Source organism: Barbus barbus (assembly GCF_936440315.1).
Source record: "Barbus barbus genome assembly, chromosome: 25".
In the NCBI taxonomy this organism is placed as follows: Eukaryota; Metazoa; Chordata; class Actinopteri; order Cypriniformes; family Cyprinidae; genus Barbus; species Barbus barbus.
The window spans coordinates 20,139,413-20,157,287 of record NC_136753.1 but is presented as its reverse complement, the minus strand read 5'-3'; the positions used below and the strand labels follow the sequence as shown (position 1 = coordinate 20,157,287).

The 17,875-nt window shown below is 36.4% G+C and overlaps 2 protein-coding genes across 3 annotated transcripts in view; one reads left to right on the top strand and one right to left on the bottom strand.

The window, feature by feature from the left end:
- Positions 1-5,562, bottom strand: part of LOC306845158 (sodium/hydrogen exchanger 7-like) — a 44,005-nt gene extending 38,443 nt beyond the window's left edge. The window contains exons 1-2 of one of the 2 annotated variants that reach the window (XM_079377793.1): positions 5,151-5,562; positions 319-521 (exon numbers count right to left, since the gene is read on the bottom strand). In XM_079377793.1, the coding sequence (XP_079233919.1) occupies positions 319-521; positions 5,151-5,439 (492 nt within the window). In that variant the 5' untranslated portion in view covers positions 5,440-5,562. The remainder of the gene's footprint in view (positions 1-318; positions 522-5,150) is intronic. The other variant, XM_079377792.1, reaches the window with a different exon arrangement.
- Positions 5,563-7,589: 2,027 nt separating this feature from the next.
- On the top strand, positions 7,590-16,386 carry LOC306844686 (protein XRP2). Its single transcript, XM_079377000.1, has 5 exons — positions 7,590-7,875; positions 10,333-11,001; positions 14,967-15,081; positions 15,187-15,272; positions 15,371-16,386. Exons 1-5 carry the CDS (start codon positions 7,699-7,701, stop codon positions 15,452-15,454), a joined length of 1,131 nt encoding a protein of 376 aa, XP_079233126.1. The 5' UTR covers positions 7,590-7,698; the 3' UTR covers positions 15,455-16,386.
- The last annotated feature ends 1,489 nt before the right edge of the window (positions 16,387-17,875 follow it).

Genomic DNA, 17,875 nt, shown 5'->3' with positions numbered 1-17,875 from the left:
CATTTGAGTCATTTTTATGTGCTGTTTGTGTATTTTTATTATTATTTTTAAATATTTTTATTTAGCTTTCATTTATTTTCATTCCAATTTAGTTTACGTTTTTAAGTTTTTAGCTTAGGTGTTTCAATTTAATATTAATATTTTATTTTATTTCAACTAACAAAAACAATTTTATAGGATTTAGTTTTAAACAACCACCCTGCTGAACAGGTGACAGAAATTAAAGCTGAAAATGAAATGTCTTCCTCTGACAAACCTCTGCTGCAGGATTATCTGAAGCGTTTGTATATGTGTGTATGTATGCAGTTGCTGAAATACCTTGCGCAACATGTCATTCTGCTCCACACTGTGGATTTCTCTAAGGTTGATCTCCCCCTTGAGTGTGTACTCAAATAACTTCCCGCTAACGTTGAGGAGCACCGTGCTGACAGGACCCTCCTGCAGGGTGCAACTCGGAGGAGTTGTATTATGGTAACTGGTGGAGGGGATGCCATACCGCAAAATAACACCCACCAACAGACCTGTTCGACACAAAGAAGATAAACCACTCACATACTCATTCAATACATACACATAGTTTGTGAAAAAGGAAACTTGTTTGGAAACAATCCATTTTTGCTGTGGCACAGAAATTACACTTCTTTCCTTAAAAACACAGTATAAACAGATTGGATTCTGTGTGATGACAGGGAGTAGAGATGAGAGCCTGCTGTGTCAAATCTGTTGGAGGGTATTTCCATACTAATGAAGTACCAGAGGAAGTCAACAGCACACACAGAATGGGCTACAGAAACAAGAACAGAAGCACAAAAAAAACACCATAAATCGCACAACCTCCTGCTAAAATCAGGCAAATTACTCTACTTTAAATCAATGCTAGGTCTAAACGGTACTGATTTCATAGGGAAAAATCTGCAGATTTATGTGGAGTCAAATACATACCCTAAAGATTGCACATTTATTCTGGGAGTATGTGGAAAGCACTATTTGAGTTCATTCAACATAAATCTGCACAATTTTTTTTACCAGATATACTACCCCTAAAGATATCACTTTTGCACATTTTCTGACAGTGCATGCCACGGTACTCAAAAGTAAAGCTAATAACTTGGCTTTGTTCATAGGCAGCAAACATCTTAACATCAGTTTCAGCTAAAAGGAACAAAATATATGGTACAAAGCAAAATTAAATTGGCCACAATTTCAATTAATTAACATCCAAGGATACAAAGAATCAATTCTGTGCCCACATCTGTACTCCAGACATTTTAGAAAATACAATATGTATGTTAACAAATTCACGATCCAGAGCCAGGATCCAGGGAGTCAAGGGTTGGCAGGTTAGCATGAACCAGTTAGCTTAGCAGTTATCCCTGGTGGTGGTAGACACTATAACTGCCCCTAAAACAGTTCAAGGATACTAAAAACATTACTTTGCTGAACAATATAAGGAACAGGAACAGAATCCCTTTTATTTGGTCCAGATTGTTTTTTTATGCTGCCAAACCGTTAACAAAGTAACTATATTCAGATTTTTTTTTCCATGAAGCTAAAGAATTTCAAAATACATTTTTCACACTACTTTCAGAATTGCACCATTTCCTGTTGCCCGAATGTTTTATTTGGCTGCACGCACTTATGAGAGGAAGAGTTCACATGTCTGATGCTAAACCAGAGTTCACATGTCCGTTGCAAACCTGTGTAGACCACCAGAGAAATTCTGATCAAACGTCATTCGTCCTCATTCTTGTATATTTTGTACACATCATGACATAATTTTCTTGTAGTTTCAGAGTCATAAGTCACATCACATGGCATTCACAACTCAGGTGACTGACAGGAGAAGAAATTAATAATGGTGTAAGATGTTCGCTTAATCATGTTTTCTTAAGAAAAGCATCTCCTATTTCAGTGTGACAGCAAGCTTAATGTCTGCAGTGATTGAAGTCAAATCTGCTTTGTAATTGAGTGCAATTCAGTGATTGAAGTCAAATCTGCTTTGTAATTGAGTGCAATTCATCCTAAAAAGACGTGCAAGGTGTAGAATGGGGCAGATTAATAGGAAGGAAGCTAGTGCATACTATCAAAGCTAATTACACACTAGAGAAACCACTGATGGAGCGATTGATGGATAGGAATATAAAAGATGAGGGTGTGGAAAGAAACAGACCAGTTTTAAATCAAGTTAAACAGTACAAATTGGGTTTAAAACATGACTTGGACCAGGCTGTCAAAAGTAATAACGTGTAATGAAAACTGAAATAATCTAATTCAGAAACAAGGAGGTTTAGAAGCATTTTTTCTTAAGAAAAAAAACTAGTAGAAACAGAATAGCCTTGTCATACATATACTGCTTGAAAAGAGGGGAGCAGCAAATATTTACATTTTTTAAAGGACAATTCCATTCAAACATTTAGATCAATTAAATGTGAATTAAATGCGTCTTATGCTAGAAATACTATTAAGTATTATTACAATTTTCAAAAAACGTTTCTGTTTTAATATCCTTTAAATGTCATTTATTCCTGTGATGGCAAAGCTGAACTATCAGCAGCCATTATCCCAGTCTTCAGTGTCACATGATCCTTCAGAAATCATTTTAATATGCTGATTTGGTTCTCAGGAAACATTTCTTTTCATTTAGCAATGTTGAAAACAGGTGTGCAGTTTAATATTTTTGAGGAAATCATGATAATTTCATGATTCTTTAGAAAATCAAGTTTAATTAATTTAAAATAGAAGTCATTTGTAACATTTTAGATGTCTTCACTGTCATATCAATTTATTGTGTCCCTGCTGAATAAAAGTATAAAATAATCATACTGACTCCAAACTGTTAAATGATAGTGTATGTACCTCTGTTTAAACTTCACACCGAGCACCAAACACTGTCTACTGTATTTAGTATAAAATCCCCTATTATTAATTCCACAGTGAGAATCTTGCAAAAAGAATTGGAAGTCCCCAAGACTTTTGGTGAACTGTTGTAAATGCTGTTATTTAATAGCAAAAGTAAATTTGGTGAATGTGGCTCTTCATCAACATTGCATTTTAAGCCATACCTGCTGCTCAACATGTCAAACAGGTATGTGCTCAGTCACAAAAAAGACCCCAGGGTCAACAATTTAGATGCATGAATATGGTGATGCCTATCATATTAATCTAATCAATATTTACTGAAACGGTGTGAAACCAAATAGCAGCTAGCTTGTTTCAACCCAGTCTTTTCCTCGTGACCAAGCAATGCTTTTGAACTTCAGAGCAACCACTGATGATAGAGCTCTCATTTCCTCTGAAGACGACACATGTGAAGACACAGATGTTTGCTGACTTTGGTGAAGGCCTTTGATTTTTCACACTTAAAGGTGCCATAGAATGCATTGATACAATATGTTAAATTGTTCTCTGATATCTACATAGACGGTATGTGGCTTAGATAAAGCAAAAAATTCTCCAGAAACAGTTTTACATGTCGATTTACAACCCTAGGATTTCTCCCCAGAATGAAATGGTCTGTTATTGGCTTATTTGGAAGGGTCATGAATAATAATGTTGAACTCTGCTCTGATTGGCTGTTTCACAGTGCGGCTCAATGTTGAGCTCTGCTCTGATTGGCGGCTCATTTCAGTAGCTCACAGGAAGGAAACACAGGGAAAATATATATATTTCAATACTTTCTTGCGCAGTTATATCGTTGGGTAATTATACTGTAAATAAAATGCGGGCATCAGGGAGCCGTTATTAATATGCTGGGCATTGAAACCGCTTTGGAACGCACGTTTCACTTTCAGTTTCGCGATCGCACGTACTCTTGTTTATACTATGGAGCGACAGCACTTACCACACATTTTACAAGATCAGATGCTTGGGGAGAGAGGTGTAAAGGCTTCAAAAAGAATGCCATAAAAGTATCATAAAAATTATTGTCATGAGTGATGCAATGACAACCTTGCCTTCCAACAACTAGATTTTGTGAACTGGATAAACCAACTGAAGATTCAAAAGAGAAATTTATGATTCAAAAGTGCAGTGATCACTCGTTCTCTCATGAACACTAGGGCCAATGTCAATATTTTCGAGAAGTCTCGCAGCAGCCTACAAGATCCAGTGGGCATGGTTGGATCCAGATCCAACTCCTCCCACCTTACATACACCTAAACCTACCCATCTCCACCCCCTGATCCCTAAACCCACCCCTAAACCTACCAATTTCCACCCCCTAGATGTGGATCCAACCACGCCCCCTGGATGTTGTGGACTACAGCGAGCCATACTTGATGTTTTCCATCAGTCACATGGCTTCAAAAAACCTGGAAAACAGTGAACAATTTAACATTTTTATGATGCTTTAGTGGGCTTTTTATAAGCTTAAAAGTTGCCATTAATTGCAAGTGCATTGGAAAGCAACCAGTGTAATTCTTATAAATGTTGTGTTCCACAGCAGAAAAAATTATAATAATAGTTTGAAGCAACATGAGGGAGAGTAAATGCATTTTTTTGGTGAACTATTCCTTTAAAGTAGAGCTTATGAACGGTTGGGACTCTTGACACAGAAGACATAACATCATCTTACTGTAGCAGACTGACCCAACCTGAAATACAAAAGCTGTCACACTTTACAAAGCTAGTATGAGGAACTCAACAGGGGGAATAACAGAAACAAAATAAGAAACGAAACCCCAGTGTCTGAGTGCATGATTGGCTGAGTTATGGTGTATAATTTCACACACATTTAGACATTATGCAATATTAAAACTGTGGATTGCATATGGGCTAATACACGTGTCAGCTATTATGGTGCATCCAAGAACATCAATCTATTCCACATCCATTTAAAAACCACACTGAAATACAATGGCATTCGCTGCACAAGGTTTGCATTAGCACTCGTTCAAGCTAGCAGGCTACACGGTCTCATTCATATGAGGCTTAGCTAAGGGTTTACATGACGGCTGTGTCTCAATACCTAATGAGCTGCCTATCTAGACAGAAAATGCGCAAAAACACGCGACTGAAAATGATTCAGCTCTGATGACTCGGTAACTTACTACGGGCCAAAAATGCTGTTGTCGAGCTCGGCCGTTCAATCGGTTTTGAGACACAGACGATGCCGAACGCATTTCGCAATGTTAAAAAGACTCGTTTCTTACCGTATATCATAGCCAGTCCTGTTTCGTGCAGGAAGCGCACTCTTCTGTGTTTGAAGAGCCATATTGTGAGGATAGTGAGTGTCAAAAGCAAAATGAATGTAAGTAAATTGACGCTGTCCTGCCTGTGACTTTCCTCAGCCTCTTTCTCCGTGGCAAGTTCCCCCATGCCGCCGTCATCTGCTCTTATCCGAAAACATTGGCTTAAAATTAACGTTAAAATTAGAAACATTGAGCTGTGTCTTCCTAATGCATATAATGTCCATGGCTTTGGTGCTGTGGCCGCCTCCATGGTGCAGGATGCTGGTGGCGGGCTTCCTCACTCACTGCTTCAGCTGCGTCAGGTAGAGTCGGAGGCAGTAAAGAGAGAGGTATCAGTGCAGACCGCGGCTCAAGCTCTTAAAGAGACACGCACACCAATACTCCACTCTCACTCTGTTACTAGTACATTCCATGGAAATCATACAAAACAGGGCTTGAACCACTTGAATTAAGTGTTTTAAAAATCATTCAACAAATGAGCAGTGAAGGAGGTGCTTAACCTATAGAAAATGTTGATTTTATACCTCGTGAGGTCAAAATGTATGAGCTGTCACACAGTATATGTGCTATAGTCTGGTTTGTAGTTAAATTAATTAAATATTTGTTTGTTTTCTGGGCTGAAGTTTGTGGACAGGCAATTTTAGAGGTGATATAGATATCTGATGTGTTTAAATTTCAATGGGGATGCAAACATTTGAAGCAAAGTAGTTTTTTTCTAAATCACTGAAAATTTAGTTGTTTTGAAAAATGTGAAAACCTAGAGTTTTACTGACCTCCAAAGGTCTAGCTGTCATGTTGATGGAACAAACAGGAATTGAGATTTCCTTTTTGCTCTTCTGCATACTATCACACTTCCTTTGCTATATGAGAAATGGAAAGTCATCATTTTCTGGTTCTGAGAAGTACATGTTTAAAACTATCTTTGTAGTACAGCAATAACTATATAACCCAAAAAGAATCACACGTTTTAGATTCAAAAGTCATTTACACTTACGCAGAGTTTGCAAGTGTAGGTCAGTTTAGAAAAAGTTTCCAGAATTTTGTCAGTGCTTTAGACAGCAGCCTTTTGACAATCAGTTCTGAAAGATTTCTTTCTGCTTCTTGAAAAAAATATATATATTTCTAAAGTCTGCATGTTATTATTATGTATTATCAAATGCTATTTATTTAATTAACAGTAATTATAATTTGTTATCAGTTGACATGCATCACACAGATGAGTTCATGTATGCAGTTTACCAAAGAACATTATGTTGCTTGTTACACAACAGTTGAACAGCCAAGTGCAATACTGATGTGCTTGCTTTGTATGTCACATGTAGGCCTATATTTAATATACATTTATGTGTAAATGATGAGTCACACACCATAAAGCCCAAATTACTTTTTATGTTAATCTTTTAAGTGAGATTGAAATTTTGCTCTGTCAAACCACATTTCACAAAAAAAAGTTGACTGTTTTACATAAAAGTTTTTAGCTAAAATCTTTACATTTTCTTGGCTAACACATAAGCGAGTAACTGAAATCTGTAGGCTACTTCTTCCACATTTTATTTTCACAGTAATATTATTTGTTTGAAATGAGTGCTGATTATGTAATGTACAATTCCTCAATGGAAATGATATAAAACACACACAACATTTAGCATCTTACTGCATTTCTGCAGTTCAATTACTGCATTGACTCTCTCTCCTCTCCACCTGTAACTGGTGTGTGGTGAGCGCACTGGCGCCGTTGTACTGTGGCTGCCTTCGCATCATCCAAGTGGATGCTGCACACTGGTGGTGGAGGAGAGACCCCCCCCACATGATTGTAAAGCGCTTTGGGTGTACGGTAATACACAATAAAGCGCTATATAAATGCATCATTCATTCATTCATTCTGGACAATTCACTCAACAAGCTGCAAAGTTACTTGCCTTTCTTTCTTAATAAAAAAAAAAGCACTTAAACATCATAGCAATATCTTAAAATATTTAGAATTTATGTATTTGAGTGTTATTTATTTAGAAGCACAAACCGGCTGTCAAAAGGTTGTCAATGTAGTGACAAGTTGTATTCGCTTCTTTTTTCTTTTTTTTTTAAAGGTTGCCAATAAGAGCAAAACAAAAAGAGGGTCATCTTACACCAATAATGGGACATGATGATACACACATGTATATGTATACAAAAATACAAACAGTGTATCCGAGTGCACAAATATTATAATTCACGTGCCGAGATGAGTTTACGCAAAGCACGAACGTTTAAATGGTTTATTTACAAATGCCAGGGGTCAAATATTGGTAACATCCCCCACCTACTACTGTTCGCTGTTGCCTAGTAACGCGGTGCGCTGTAGTGATTGGCTGACTCGAGGGCCAAAGAAACTGGAAGCGCACAGGTTGCGTGTTCTTGATTACTTTCTGGGGAGGGCGAGAGAGAAGCAGTGCTACTGCGGCTGATCGGGACTATTTCAGAAACGCGTGGCATTTACAACAGGAGGGACGCGCTGACATATCGTCCATAAATGGGGTGTTTCTTCTCCAAAATATCGAGGAGAAAATCTCCTAAAAAAGACTCTGCTTTGCCCGATGGGGACGAGAGCGCTACGGGCAATGACCTCCCAGAAACCAACAATACTGCGCTGGGCAGCAACAGCAACCAGGAGGCTCCCAAGCAATACAGCTGGGACAAACGAGAAAAGGTACGACCCTGCATTATAACCCGTTTCTGTGCTCTAGACTGTAACGTTACTATACAATATATTATGTTGCATAATTGCTTTAGGAATGATACACTTCAACCAGAGTCCGTCAGAAATAGCTATTGTTATGTGCGTTAGCTCAATTCACATTAAGCCCATTTTATGCAGTTCACAACATGCGTAATCACGCTAGCGAAGGGTTTGGCCCCTCTTGTGTCGTTTCTCTCGGTGTTTTCCTCTGCTGCTTTCGACTCACCATCGATACCTACCAGTGTCTCTCGGCGGTTATAGGTTTTCAGATGCCGTGGTAAATTATAGACAGAGCTTATTATCGGCTTAAAGTCAGAGCACGTAACTTGTTTGCCTGGTGCTTGGACAGATAACGCTGTGTTAAGGATTACCACATAAGTGGTGTCGCCATCAACATGTATGACATTGTATCAGAGGGAGGAAGAAAGTGAGTAATAATGGTGGGAGTGTCTGCCCCTCCGACCGCAACCCCATTACAAAGCTTTGAGAGCATTTAAGTGTCCGGAAGTATAAATATTTTATGTTGAAATATTGCCCTGGTCGATGCTTTCAAGTGTAGATTGAAAGGCAATGAATTCACGAGACAAGTCACTGTCCAACAGTTTGTCAGTTTGAGTTTTGTCTAATGATCTGTCAAAGGCAGAGTCTGATCTAATCAGCAAACGTCCAATTGGCCCCACAAGATAAATATTAAAAAAAAAAATTAATATGTGACCCTGGACCACAAATCCATGTAAGTAGCACGGGAATATTTGTAGCAATAGCCAATAATACATTGTATGGGTCAAAATTATAAATGTTTCTTTTATGCCAAAAATCATTAGGATATTAAGTAAAGATCCATGAAGATATTTTGTAATTATCCTACCATAAATATATCAAAACTTAATTTTTGATTAGTAATATGCATTAAGAAATTCATTTGGACAAAAGGCAGGTTTCTCAATATTTAGATTTCTTTGCACCCTCAGATTCCAGATTTTCAAATAGCTATATCTCGGCCAAATATTGTCCTGTCCTAACATATATGGTTATACATCAATGGAAAGCTTATTTATTAAGCATTGATGATAATGTATAAATCTCAGTTTCAAAAAATGTACCCTTATTATGACTGGTTTTTTGGTCTAGGGTCACATATAGTATTTTTATAAAACTACTCAAAATTGATAGCTCTGTTCGGTTTTTAGTCCTAAAACCTGACAGGGAATTAGTATTTTCAAACAATGGGTTCTTTGGTGAGTTCTCTATAACTGTTTTAGGTCTGTGAAGTGAAAATTCGCCATATATGTTGTCTAAATACATGATATAGATTTTATTAGAATGACAGCCAGGCGATATATAGAACAAGCCTCCTGCCTTACATTTTTTTCTACAATCCTCTACTCTCTAATATGTCACCATACAGTGGAAAAGATTTGTTACTACTTCCATTTAATCACATTACTTAAATTCTGTAAACTCAAGAGTTATTTTTTGTAAGGTTCTGTTAGGGTGTTTTAAGTGGTTGTTAGGTGTTGTTGTTTCCATTTTGTATTTGGGTGCAGATGTTGTTATTTATGTGGCTAAAAATTAAGATGAAATTCTGATGGCTTGTAATGTAAATCAACAAGAATTTTATAACAAGATAACAGAATACTTGCATGAAATGCATATAAGTTGTCGCTCTATCTCCCAATAATATGGCTGATTTTTAAATGCTTAGATTTATGTTCCGAGCTCTGTAGTTTTAATTTTAGTGGGCATGTAATATAATGCAACATAAAATGCAATGCAATACAATGATTATTGTAAGATAAACAAAATGTTCCTCAGAAGCCTGTTGTATCACATTTGATACTTTCTAACAAGTTTTTCTAAATTTGATGTATTTATAATCAAGTAAACAAAGTTGCTGGAGTCCTTTATATGTTCATCTTGAAACATTAATAACAATACAAAAGCTATTCTCATGTTTCATTATAAAAATCATTAAAAAAAATTTAAGCAAAAAGACATATGTACCACAACCTGAAGGTGAAGAATTTAAGAATATTACAAAAAAAGTATTTTACTTGATAAAAAGTGTGAACTATCAATCAGAGGGCAGAAGGAAAGTAGAATATAGTGTACAACAGAGTTTTTTAGCAAAGTTTTGATCAAGCTAATAATTTAGAGGCCTTAGAAATTATTGTATCAAATATGATACAGTAGGCTTTATAGTGTTAATTAATACTTAGGGTTTGTTCTAAAGTATAGTTAACTACAACAGAATTAGCTTTTTTTAGACAAAAGCATAATGTCTCTAACTAATAAACACACATTTTGAGGGAGGGAACGTCCTGTTACAAGAGTGTGAGGGGAACCAGAGAGCAAAGATAGCTGATAATGGTTTTATTGCTTTTATAAGTTCTCCATTTATTAACATGTTTGCACATTTTTTTGCAGGTTGACCCAAAAGACTTCATGCTGACAGGCCTCAAGAATGAGATAGTGGGCCGGTTGCCAGGCAAACTTAATGGCCAGCAGTTTGTCATTCAGGATTGTGAGAACTGTAACATCTACGTATTCGACCATTCGGCAACCATTACCATTGACGACTGCGTGAACTGCCGTATTATGTTAGGTCCGGTCAAAGGCAGCGTGTTCTTTAGAGACTGCAAAGATATCAAGTGTGTGGTGGCCTGCCAGCAGTTCCGCACCAGAGACTGCAAGAAAATGGATGTCTTTTTGTGCTGCGCCACCCAACCCATCATTGAGTCTTCAACAGGCATGAAGTTTGGCTGCTTCCAGTACTACTACCCCGAGCTGGCTTTCCACTTTAAAGATGCTGGCCTCAGCATCTTTAACAACAACTGGAGCAATATTCATGACTTCACACCTGTCTCTGGAGAAACCAATTGGAGTCTCCTACCAGAAGATGCTGTTGTCCTGGATTGTGTGCCTCTACCAGATCCCGAGTCAGAATTCAAGTCTGTGAGAATCTCTACTGAAGCAAGTCGGAGCATAGTGCCACTGACCAAAGGAGGGCGCCGTACTGAGAGCGAAGAGTCCTGCCTGTTTGTCTTTTTCGCTGGAGACTACACCACTGCTAACGCACGCAAGCTTATTGATGAGGTTAGAACTCGTTTGATAGAGTTGATGCTGTAGAATTGTCATTAATAATTGGGACAATGGGCATTCCAGAAACTGGCATTATGTGTAGCATATTTGTTCATCTTTGTTACAAACTTGAGGTTTCTCAACCAGGAAAGTTATTCAGAATGAGTCAACATTTCCTAATGTGGCATTTCTTTATGCCAGAAATGCCTAATGTGGCATTTCTGTGGTTTATTACTCAGTTTAGCGTCTAATTGAAAAATGTTGTTCACAGCAAGTTTTTTATGTTAACTGGGAAATGAAATCAGCTTTCTTTAGTCACTCCACCTATATAAATAGAAAAGGGGATGTATACCATTTCCCGCTTCACTTAAATTTGTAACATTTATCTATTTTTTTATTTTTGTAACAGATGCTGCCTGCGTGTTTTGACTCCAAAAAAGGCTCTATATTAGTTCTAGTGCATGCACTTGCAGAAGTTAAGGAAGAGACTGACTGTCTGAAAATATCTTTGTTTGTGGGAATCTTAGTTTGTTCTATTATTTTGTTACCAAAAGCAGGATGGGCTAAACAGGAAGGGCTCTGCCACATGGTTGTAAGGGTCTGATTTGACAATTCACAGTATAATAGCTTCAGCCATAGACATAGTTAACAAATCCAATTCAAATGATTTTGCTCTGTGGCTTCTTGCCATGAATCCAAATGTTATAAATATGAAACACTTATGCAGACTGCAAGAAAAATTATAATCGTGTACTTGAAAGAACCACTGATTTTGTTCATTCCTGCATTTTGCTTAGAACCCATTATTAAAAACATTTACATCCATGAAGTATTATATTGTAAAATCATTTTAGAATGGTAAAACAGGAAACATTAATATCAAGTTTCAAATTTATTCCAGGAATACATGGCCTCTCGGCACATAGTTCCACAAAATCATAATAACATGGCAGATAATCTTTTCTTCATTCCATGGTATATATACAATGCCAATGTCCATGCATATCCCGAATTACAAGCACTTGACACATCAATACAAACATCACCAACAAGCACAAGCTCACCTAAGTATTTCTTACGCAAATCCACATACAAGGAACAATCGTACAAAAAATGCTTCTCATCTTCTATCACAGAAATATTTGATGTTAATTTACAATAACTACAGATTCTCTCTGCCATTGGTGTATTACTCCATCTGCCTGTTTCTATAGCAAAATGATGACTTGAACATCTAAAAAAGGGAAGGGAAGTGGTGTGTGGCCAAGTATGGTGACCCATACTCAGAATTTGTGCTCTGCATTTAATACTTAATACATAATACTTCATGGATGTAAATGTTTTTAATAATGGGTTCTAAGCTAAATGCAGGAATGAACAAAATCAGTGGTTCTTTCAAGTACACAATTATTATAATTTTTCTTGCAGTCTGCATAAAACTGTTTCATATTTATAATGAATATTTATCATATTCATATTTATTTGGATTCATGGCAAGAAGCCACAGAGCAAATTAATTTGAATTGGATTTGTTAACTATGGCTGAAGCTATTATACTGTGAATTGTCAAATTAGACCCTTACAACCATGTGGCAGAGCCCTTCCTGTTTAGCCCATCCTGCTTTTGGTAACCGGAACAGTGGGCAGCCAACGCTGCAGCGCCCATGGAGCAGTTGGGGGTTGGTACCTTGCTCAAGGTATTGAGGATGGAGAGAGTGTTGGTTATTCCCTCACCCCACCTACAATCCCTGCCGGACCCGAGACCCAAACCCATGACCTTTGGGTTACAAGTCCAACTCTCTATCCATTAGGCCACGACTGCCCATACATAAGAGATATTAATCTCGTATTAACACATAAACACAACAATGTGCAATAAAAAGAAATGTTTATTTCAACTACAGCAATACCTATATTTTACCTAAACTATCCTTGTCCTCTGGTATTAGGAATCCTCATACAAAGTTGTTATAATTTACAGATTAGTTCTTCTAGCCTGTCTGTTTTTCAGACTATATCTCACTCTGATTTGCTGGCTGTGATTTCTAATATGAAATTAACCACTTGTTCTCTTGATACTATTCCTGCTATCCTATTTAAGGAGGTATTGGATGTTGTTTTATCTAGTGTACTTTCCATTATAAATGCCTCTCTGCATATCAGCACTGTTCCATCCTGTTTAAAACATGCTGTGGTTCACCCCTTGCTAAAAAAAACAAACCTAGATTCTTCTGAACTTCACAACTATAGACCCAATTCTAAGTTGCCCTTTTTGCTAAAAGCAAAAAGTTTTTAAACCAACTTACACCGTAATTAATTTCTAACAACACCTTAGATCCTTTTCAGTCTGCTTTTAAGGTTAAGCACAGTACTGAGTCTGCTCAATTAAGAGTGACATGACATTTTGTTATCAGTTGACTCTGGAAACTGTGCAGTCCTTGTTCTGTTGGATTTAAGCGCAGCCTTTGACACTGCGGACCATTGCATTCTGTTAAAAAGATTAAATCATGAGGTAGGCATCTGTGATGCTGCCTTAGACTGGTTTGAGTCTTATCTTTCAAATAGGAGTATATCTGTAGAAATTGGAGAATTTTCATCATTCCCTGTCCCAATCACCTGTGGGGTGCCACAGGGTTCGATTCTGGGTCCGGTTTTATTTTCCCTTTGCATGCTTCCACTGCGCTCTGAGCGTTGAGCTCTGAGCTTTGAGCGTCATAAGATCTCCTATCACATCAATGCAGATGATACCCAGCTCTATTTACCATTAGATTCTGGTAGTGATTCTGGTTTTTTCTCTGCTAGCTTGTGTAAAGGATATTAAAGAATGGATGGATGAGAATTTTCTTCAGAGAATGAAAATAAGACCGTTGGCTCCAAACTGCAGATTTTCAAATACAGTGCTTTCTTGGGGCATCTTCAGTCAAACAATCACTCCTATGTTAAAAATCTGGGGGTCATCTTTGATTCCGATCTGTAGTTTGATACACAAATAAATTCAGTGGTAAGGGCCAGCTTGTTCCAGCTAAAGCGACTTCGAAAGTTAAAGCCCCTTCTTCTTACTTTTAGGGATTTGGAGACTGTTATTCACGCTTTTATCTCCTCAAGGCTTGATTACTGTATGCTGGAATCAGTCAGTCATCACTCTCACGATTACAGATAGTCCAAAATGCTGCAGCTCGTTTCCTGACTGGGACAAAAAAGAGGGAACATTTCACCTATACAGGCCTCTCTCCATTGGCTCCCTGTGAAACAAAGAATTGATTTTAAGGTTTTAATTTACGTTTTATTCTCCTCAGAGATCACTTAGATCTTCAGTCCAGCTGTTATTAAATGTCCCGAAATCTCGTTTGAAAACAAAAGGAGACAAGTCTTTTTCAGTCTATGCTCCAAAACTTTGGAACACACTACCCTTAACTATCATAGCTTCTCCTACATTAAGTGTCTTTAAAGCATCAATTAAACCCTATACCTTTTTTCTCAGTCTTATTCATAACTTGGTTTTATTTTGTACGCATCTCTTAAATGCTAGGGATTGTAGTTTTTGGGATGTAGCAGGATATTACTATTTTTTTTTTACCATTATACATTTTTGTTTTTATTATTCTTTTAAGTTATCGGATTGAATACTTGTTGGTTCTGTTTTATTATGTGTTTATTTTGCTCTGCTTGTGAGGCACTTTGGTCAACATTCGTGTTGTTTTAAGGTGCTATATACCTTGACATCTGCAAAATATGGATTTGTTAAAGTGAATTTGTGAGGAAGTGACAGAAATAGACAAAATATCATGCGTTTCACCTTATTGTTACGGAGTTCATATTGAAATCAGTGACTTTATAGTGATGATTATTGTTAAATTTTTATGGTTCTCAATTTAAAAAAACACACAAATTCTGGTCTGTTCACCAGTGCATAACCAAGCTGATTTGCAAAAACATTCCATTTTGTGACATTCGTTTTTTTTTTATCCACCTAAATGCAGGCGACCGCCAAAGGCTTTGTCCTCATTCAGACCAAAGAGGTTTCCATGCGCCCTGAGGATGTGAACCGAGTGTTCCAGAATAACGCAGAAAACCTCACTGAGTGGATCACCAAAGGTGCCGTCATGCATTGTGTTATACAAAATAAGAACATGTACAGCCTCTTGTAAAAAGTTGCAAATATTTATGTCTCTTATAACACACTGATCTGTGTTCCTGCAGGTCCAGTGGTTGCTCTTGAGCTGAATGGAGATGGTGTGGTGGAGGCGTGTCAATCCATTGCCAATGAAGTGTTCAATGGGACTAAGGTAAATATAAGAGGAAGCTATTACTTCTCAAGTCTATCTATTGAGGACTTGCTCAGATCGTCTAACGCTTCTCATGCTATCTTCTGCTTCTCCTGCAGTTGTTTGTTTCTGAGAGCAAAAATACGTCCTCGCGTGATGTCGACAACTTTTTCAACTTTGCTGACATGCAGATGGGACTGTGAAACTGGCGCAGAGGAGCACCTCAAATTAATGTGGGTTTATATTTGGTTGGTTTTATCAATTTTGTCATTTCAGTGAATTGGAATTACATATGCGAAGCCACTGATATCTCAACACTTTTAGGGATTTATAACCACTATTTTAACAGACAGATTTGCTCTGTGATCTAAAAATGTTACATTTTCATGCCAATGAAACAGGCTTATAGTCAGTTAGGGTATTTGGAACCAATCATGAAGGCAAGTGCCTTTAGATAGAGAACAAAATCAAGAACTGGAACTTTAGTCTAATCAAACATTGCTGTGGACAATTTATCACTTATGCTGAAAATAATAAATTTGATTATATAGATGTTTATTGAATTGTTTTTTCCCTAAATGTATAGCTGGAAATTGGGTTTTATTCTCCTTTGCTTGTATACATATTTTCATTACATATTGTATAGTCATTTAGTTTGTGTATAATATATAGCTGTAAAAAATATTTGTCAAATGCCAGAAAACATGAATTGTTGAATCAGGTTTTTTATATTTAACAGAAATATATATTTACTCATATAGCCATGTGTTTAATTTCTTTTCTTGTTAGCATGGCTTTTGACTTGTCTCCAAATTGTATTTTCTATGTTTTTTCAGTATTTTTTTTATTGTAAACTATAACATTAGTCATCCATATAAGTTTTTAAGGTAACACTGTTCTAATAAGAATGTAAAATGTTGAATGTACTACTAAAAGGAGCTTTAGTTGTCTCCTTTACACTGCTCTATTTTTGTAGGAACGTTTTAGCGAGCACAACTTGCCTGTGACCAAAAATTATTTGTACATTTGAGAGATCACAGTGTACTTTTTTATTTCTAAATGGTTCTTATTTGTACGAGACAATTTTGTAGAGTTGAACATAAGCTGTGATTTGTCAATACATTCATTTTACTCAAAAGTTATGCGTCATCTCTTTTTATCTGCAAATAGACACAAATATAGACTGCATCTTACAACACTAATGTATTAAGACAAATATCAACTGGTGCAAATAGTTTTGAGAGTTGAGTACATATTTAATTATAGAAAGAGATTGTGAGTTACTATCAAATCTGATTACGTAGTGTTACATAATGTCAGAAACATGACAACAGTTTGAAGGCCAACCTGGAAGGCTAATTTGGCTTGGTTATGTAGTGAGGATTACTTGTAGTGAGGTTTGTTCTACAACATGAATTACACAAGTTGCTAAATAAGAACTACAGTGGTTGTCTGATTAGCTGAGCTCAAAAACTCATCCCTGAAGAAGTTGTAATTCTTGCAAGTAAAATTTATATTTGTCATATGACCCTTGTCACAGACCTTATTTTATTAAGTACAATGTATGTGCACAAATGAATAAATAAACATGATACTTTTTATATATATATATCCGAGGTACACATTTCCAAATTATATAATATCCAAGGTACACATTTCTAGCAATTGTGCATAAAAAATATATTTTACTAAATTATACAAAAAAAATTGCATAAGTGTACTAAAATTTTGTTTATTTTCCCCAAATTTGAAGACTGTGTGATCCGTTTTATCACTACCGAAACAATGATGACATGTTTCAGTCGTGACTGTTTCAGTAGTAACAATTTAATGGGAAAACATACAAAAAAAAAACAAAGACGTCACTACCGAAACATTTGGAGTTTCGGTAGTGACATCTTTGGGGTTTTTTCATCTTTGTCTCAATTTGATCACAAAAAAAACCCAAAGATGTCACTACCGAAACTCCAAATGTTTCGGTAGTGACATCTTTGGGTTTTTTTGTGATCAAATTGAGACACTTTTGAACCTAGCTCAAATATGCTAATTAGCACGTGGTTAACTACACAGTTCTGAACACTGATACACATATAAAAACTAAATTTTATGGAATAATCTATAATATTACGGTATAATACAAAAAAAAGTGTGCTTAATTGCAGAAAAAAAGGTGCTTGATAGTGATGCTCCGTAACATTACACAGATTTTTCATATTTTGAACATATTTACCTCAAAATGATGGAACCTATCTACTTACCATGTAGCTATGAGAAAGAGTGACATAAATATTTTCTGACCATAAACGTAGGGGTGTGGTTAAAACCAATGGAATAAAACATGTACTGTTTCGGTAGTGACATGAAAATCCGGAACACTTTTTTTGCACAAAGTTTCATAATTTACAAAGAAAATATTAAATAAATATTTTTTTGAACTTCACTTTTTAAAAGAATCAAAAATATACTTTTAAAAACAACAATGGAAAAAAATACAAAAAAAATGATTCCAACATCCTTATCATAAGTTGAAATTGAGAGGTTAGGGTTTGGGACAACCATTCTCCCAATTGAAAGTACCCAATAAATGATGATGTTATATATATATATTAAGCTTTCTAATATTT

Bases quoted from the DNA above. Each gene is read 5' to 3' on its own strand.
- LOC306844686 (XM_079377000.1), top strand. From the start codon at position 7,699: ATGGGGTGTTTCTTCTCCAAAATATCGAGGAGAAAATCTCCTAAAAAA. The intron at 7,876-10,332 runs GTACGACCCTGC...ATTTTTTTGCAG, and splicing joins GCTGGGACAAACGAGAAAAG to GTTGACCCAAAAGACTTCAT. The intron at 11,002-14,966 runs GTTAGAACTCGT...ACCTAAATGCAG, and splicing joins CACGCAAGCTTATTGATGAG to GCGACCGCCAAAGGCTTTGT.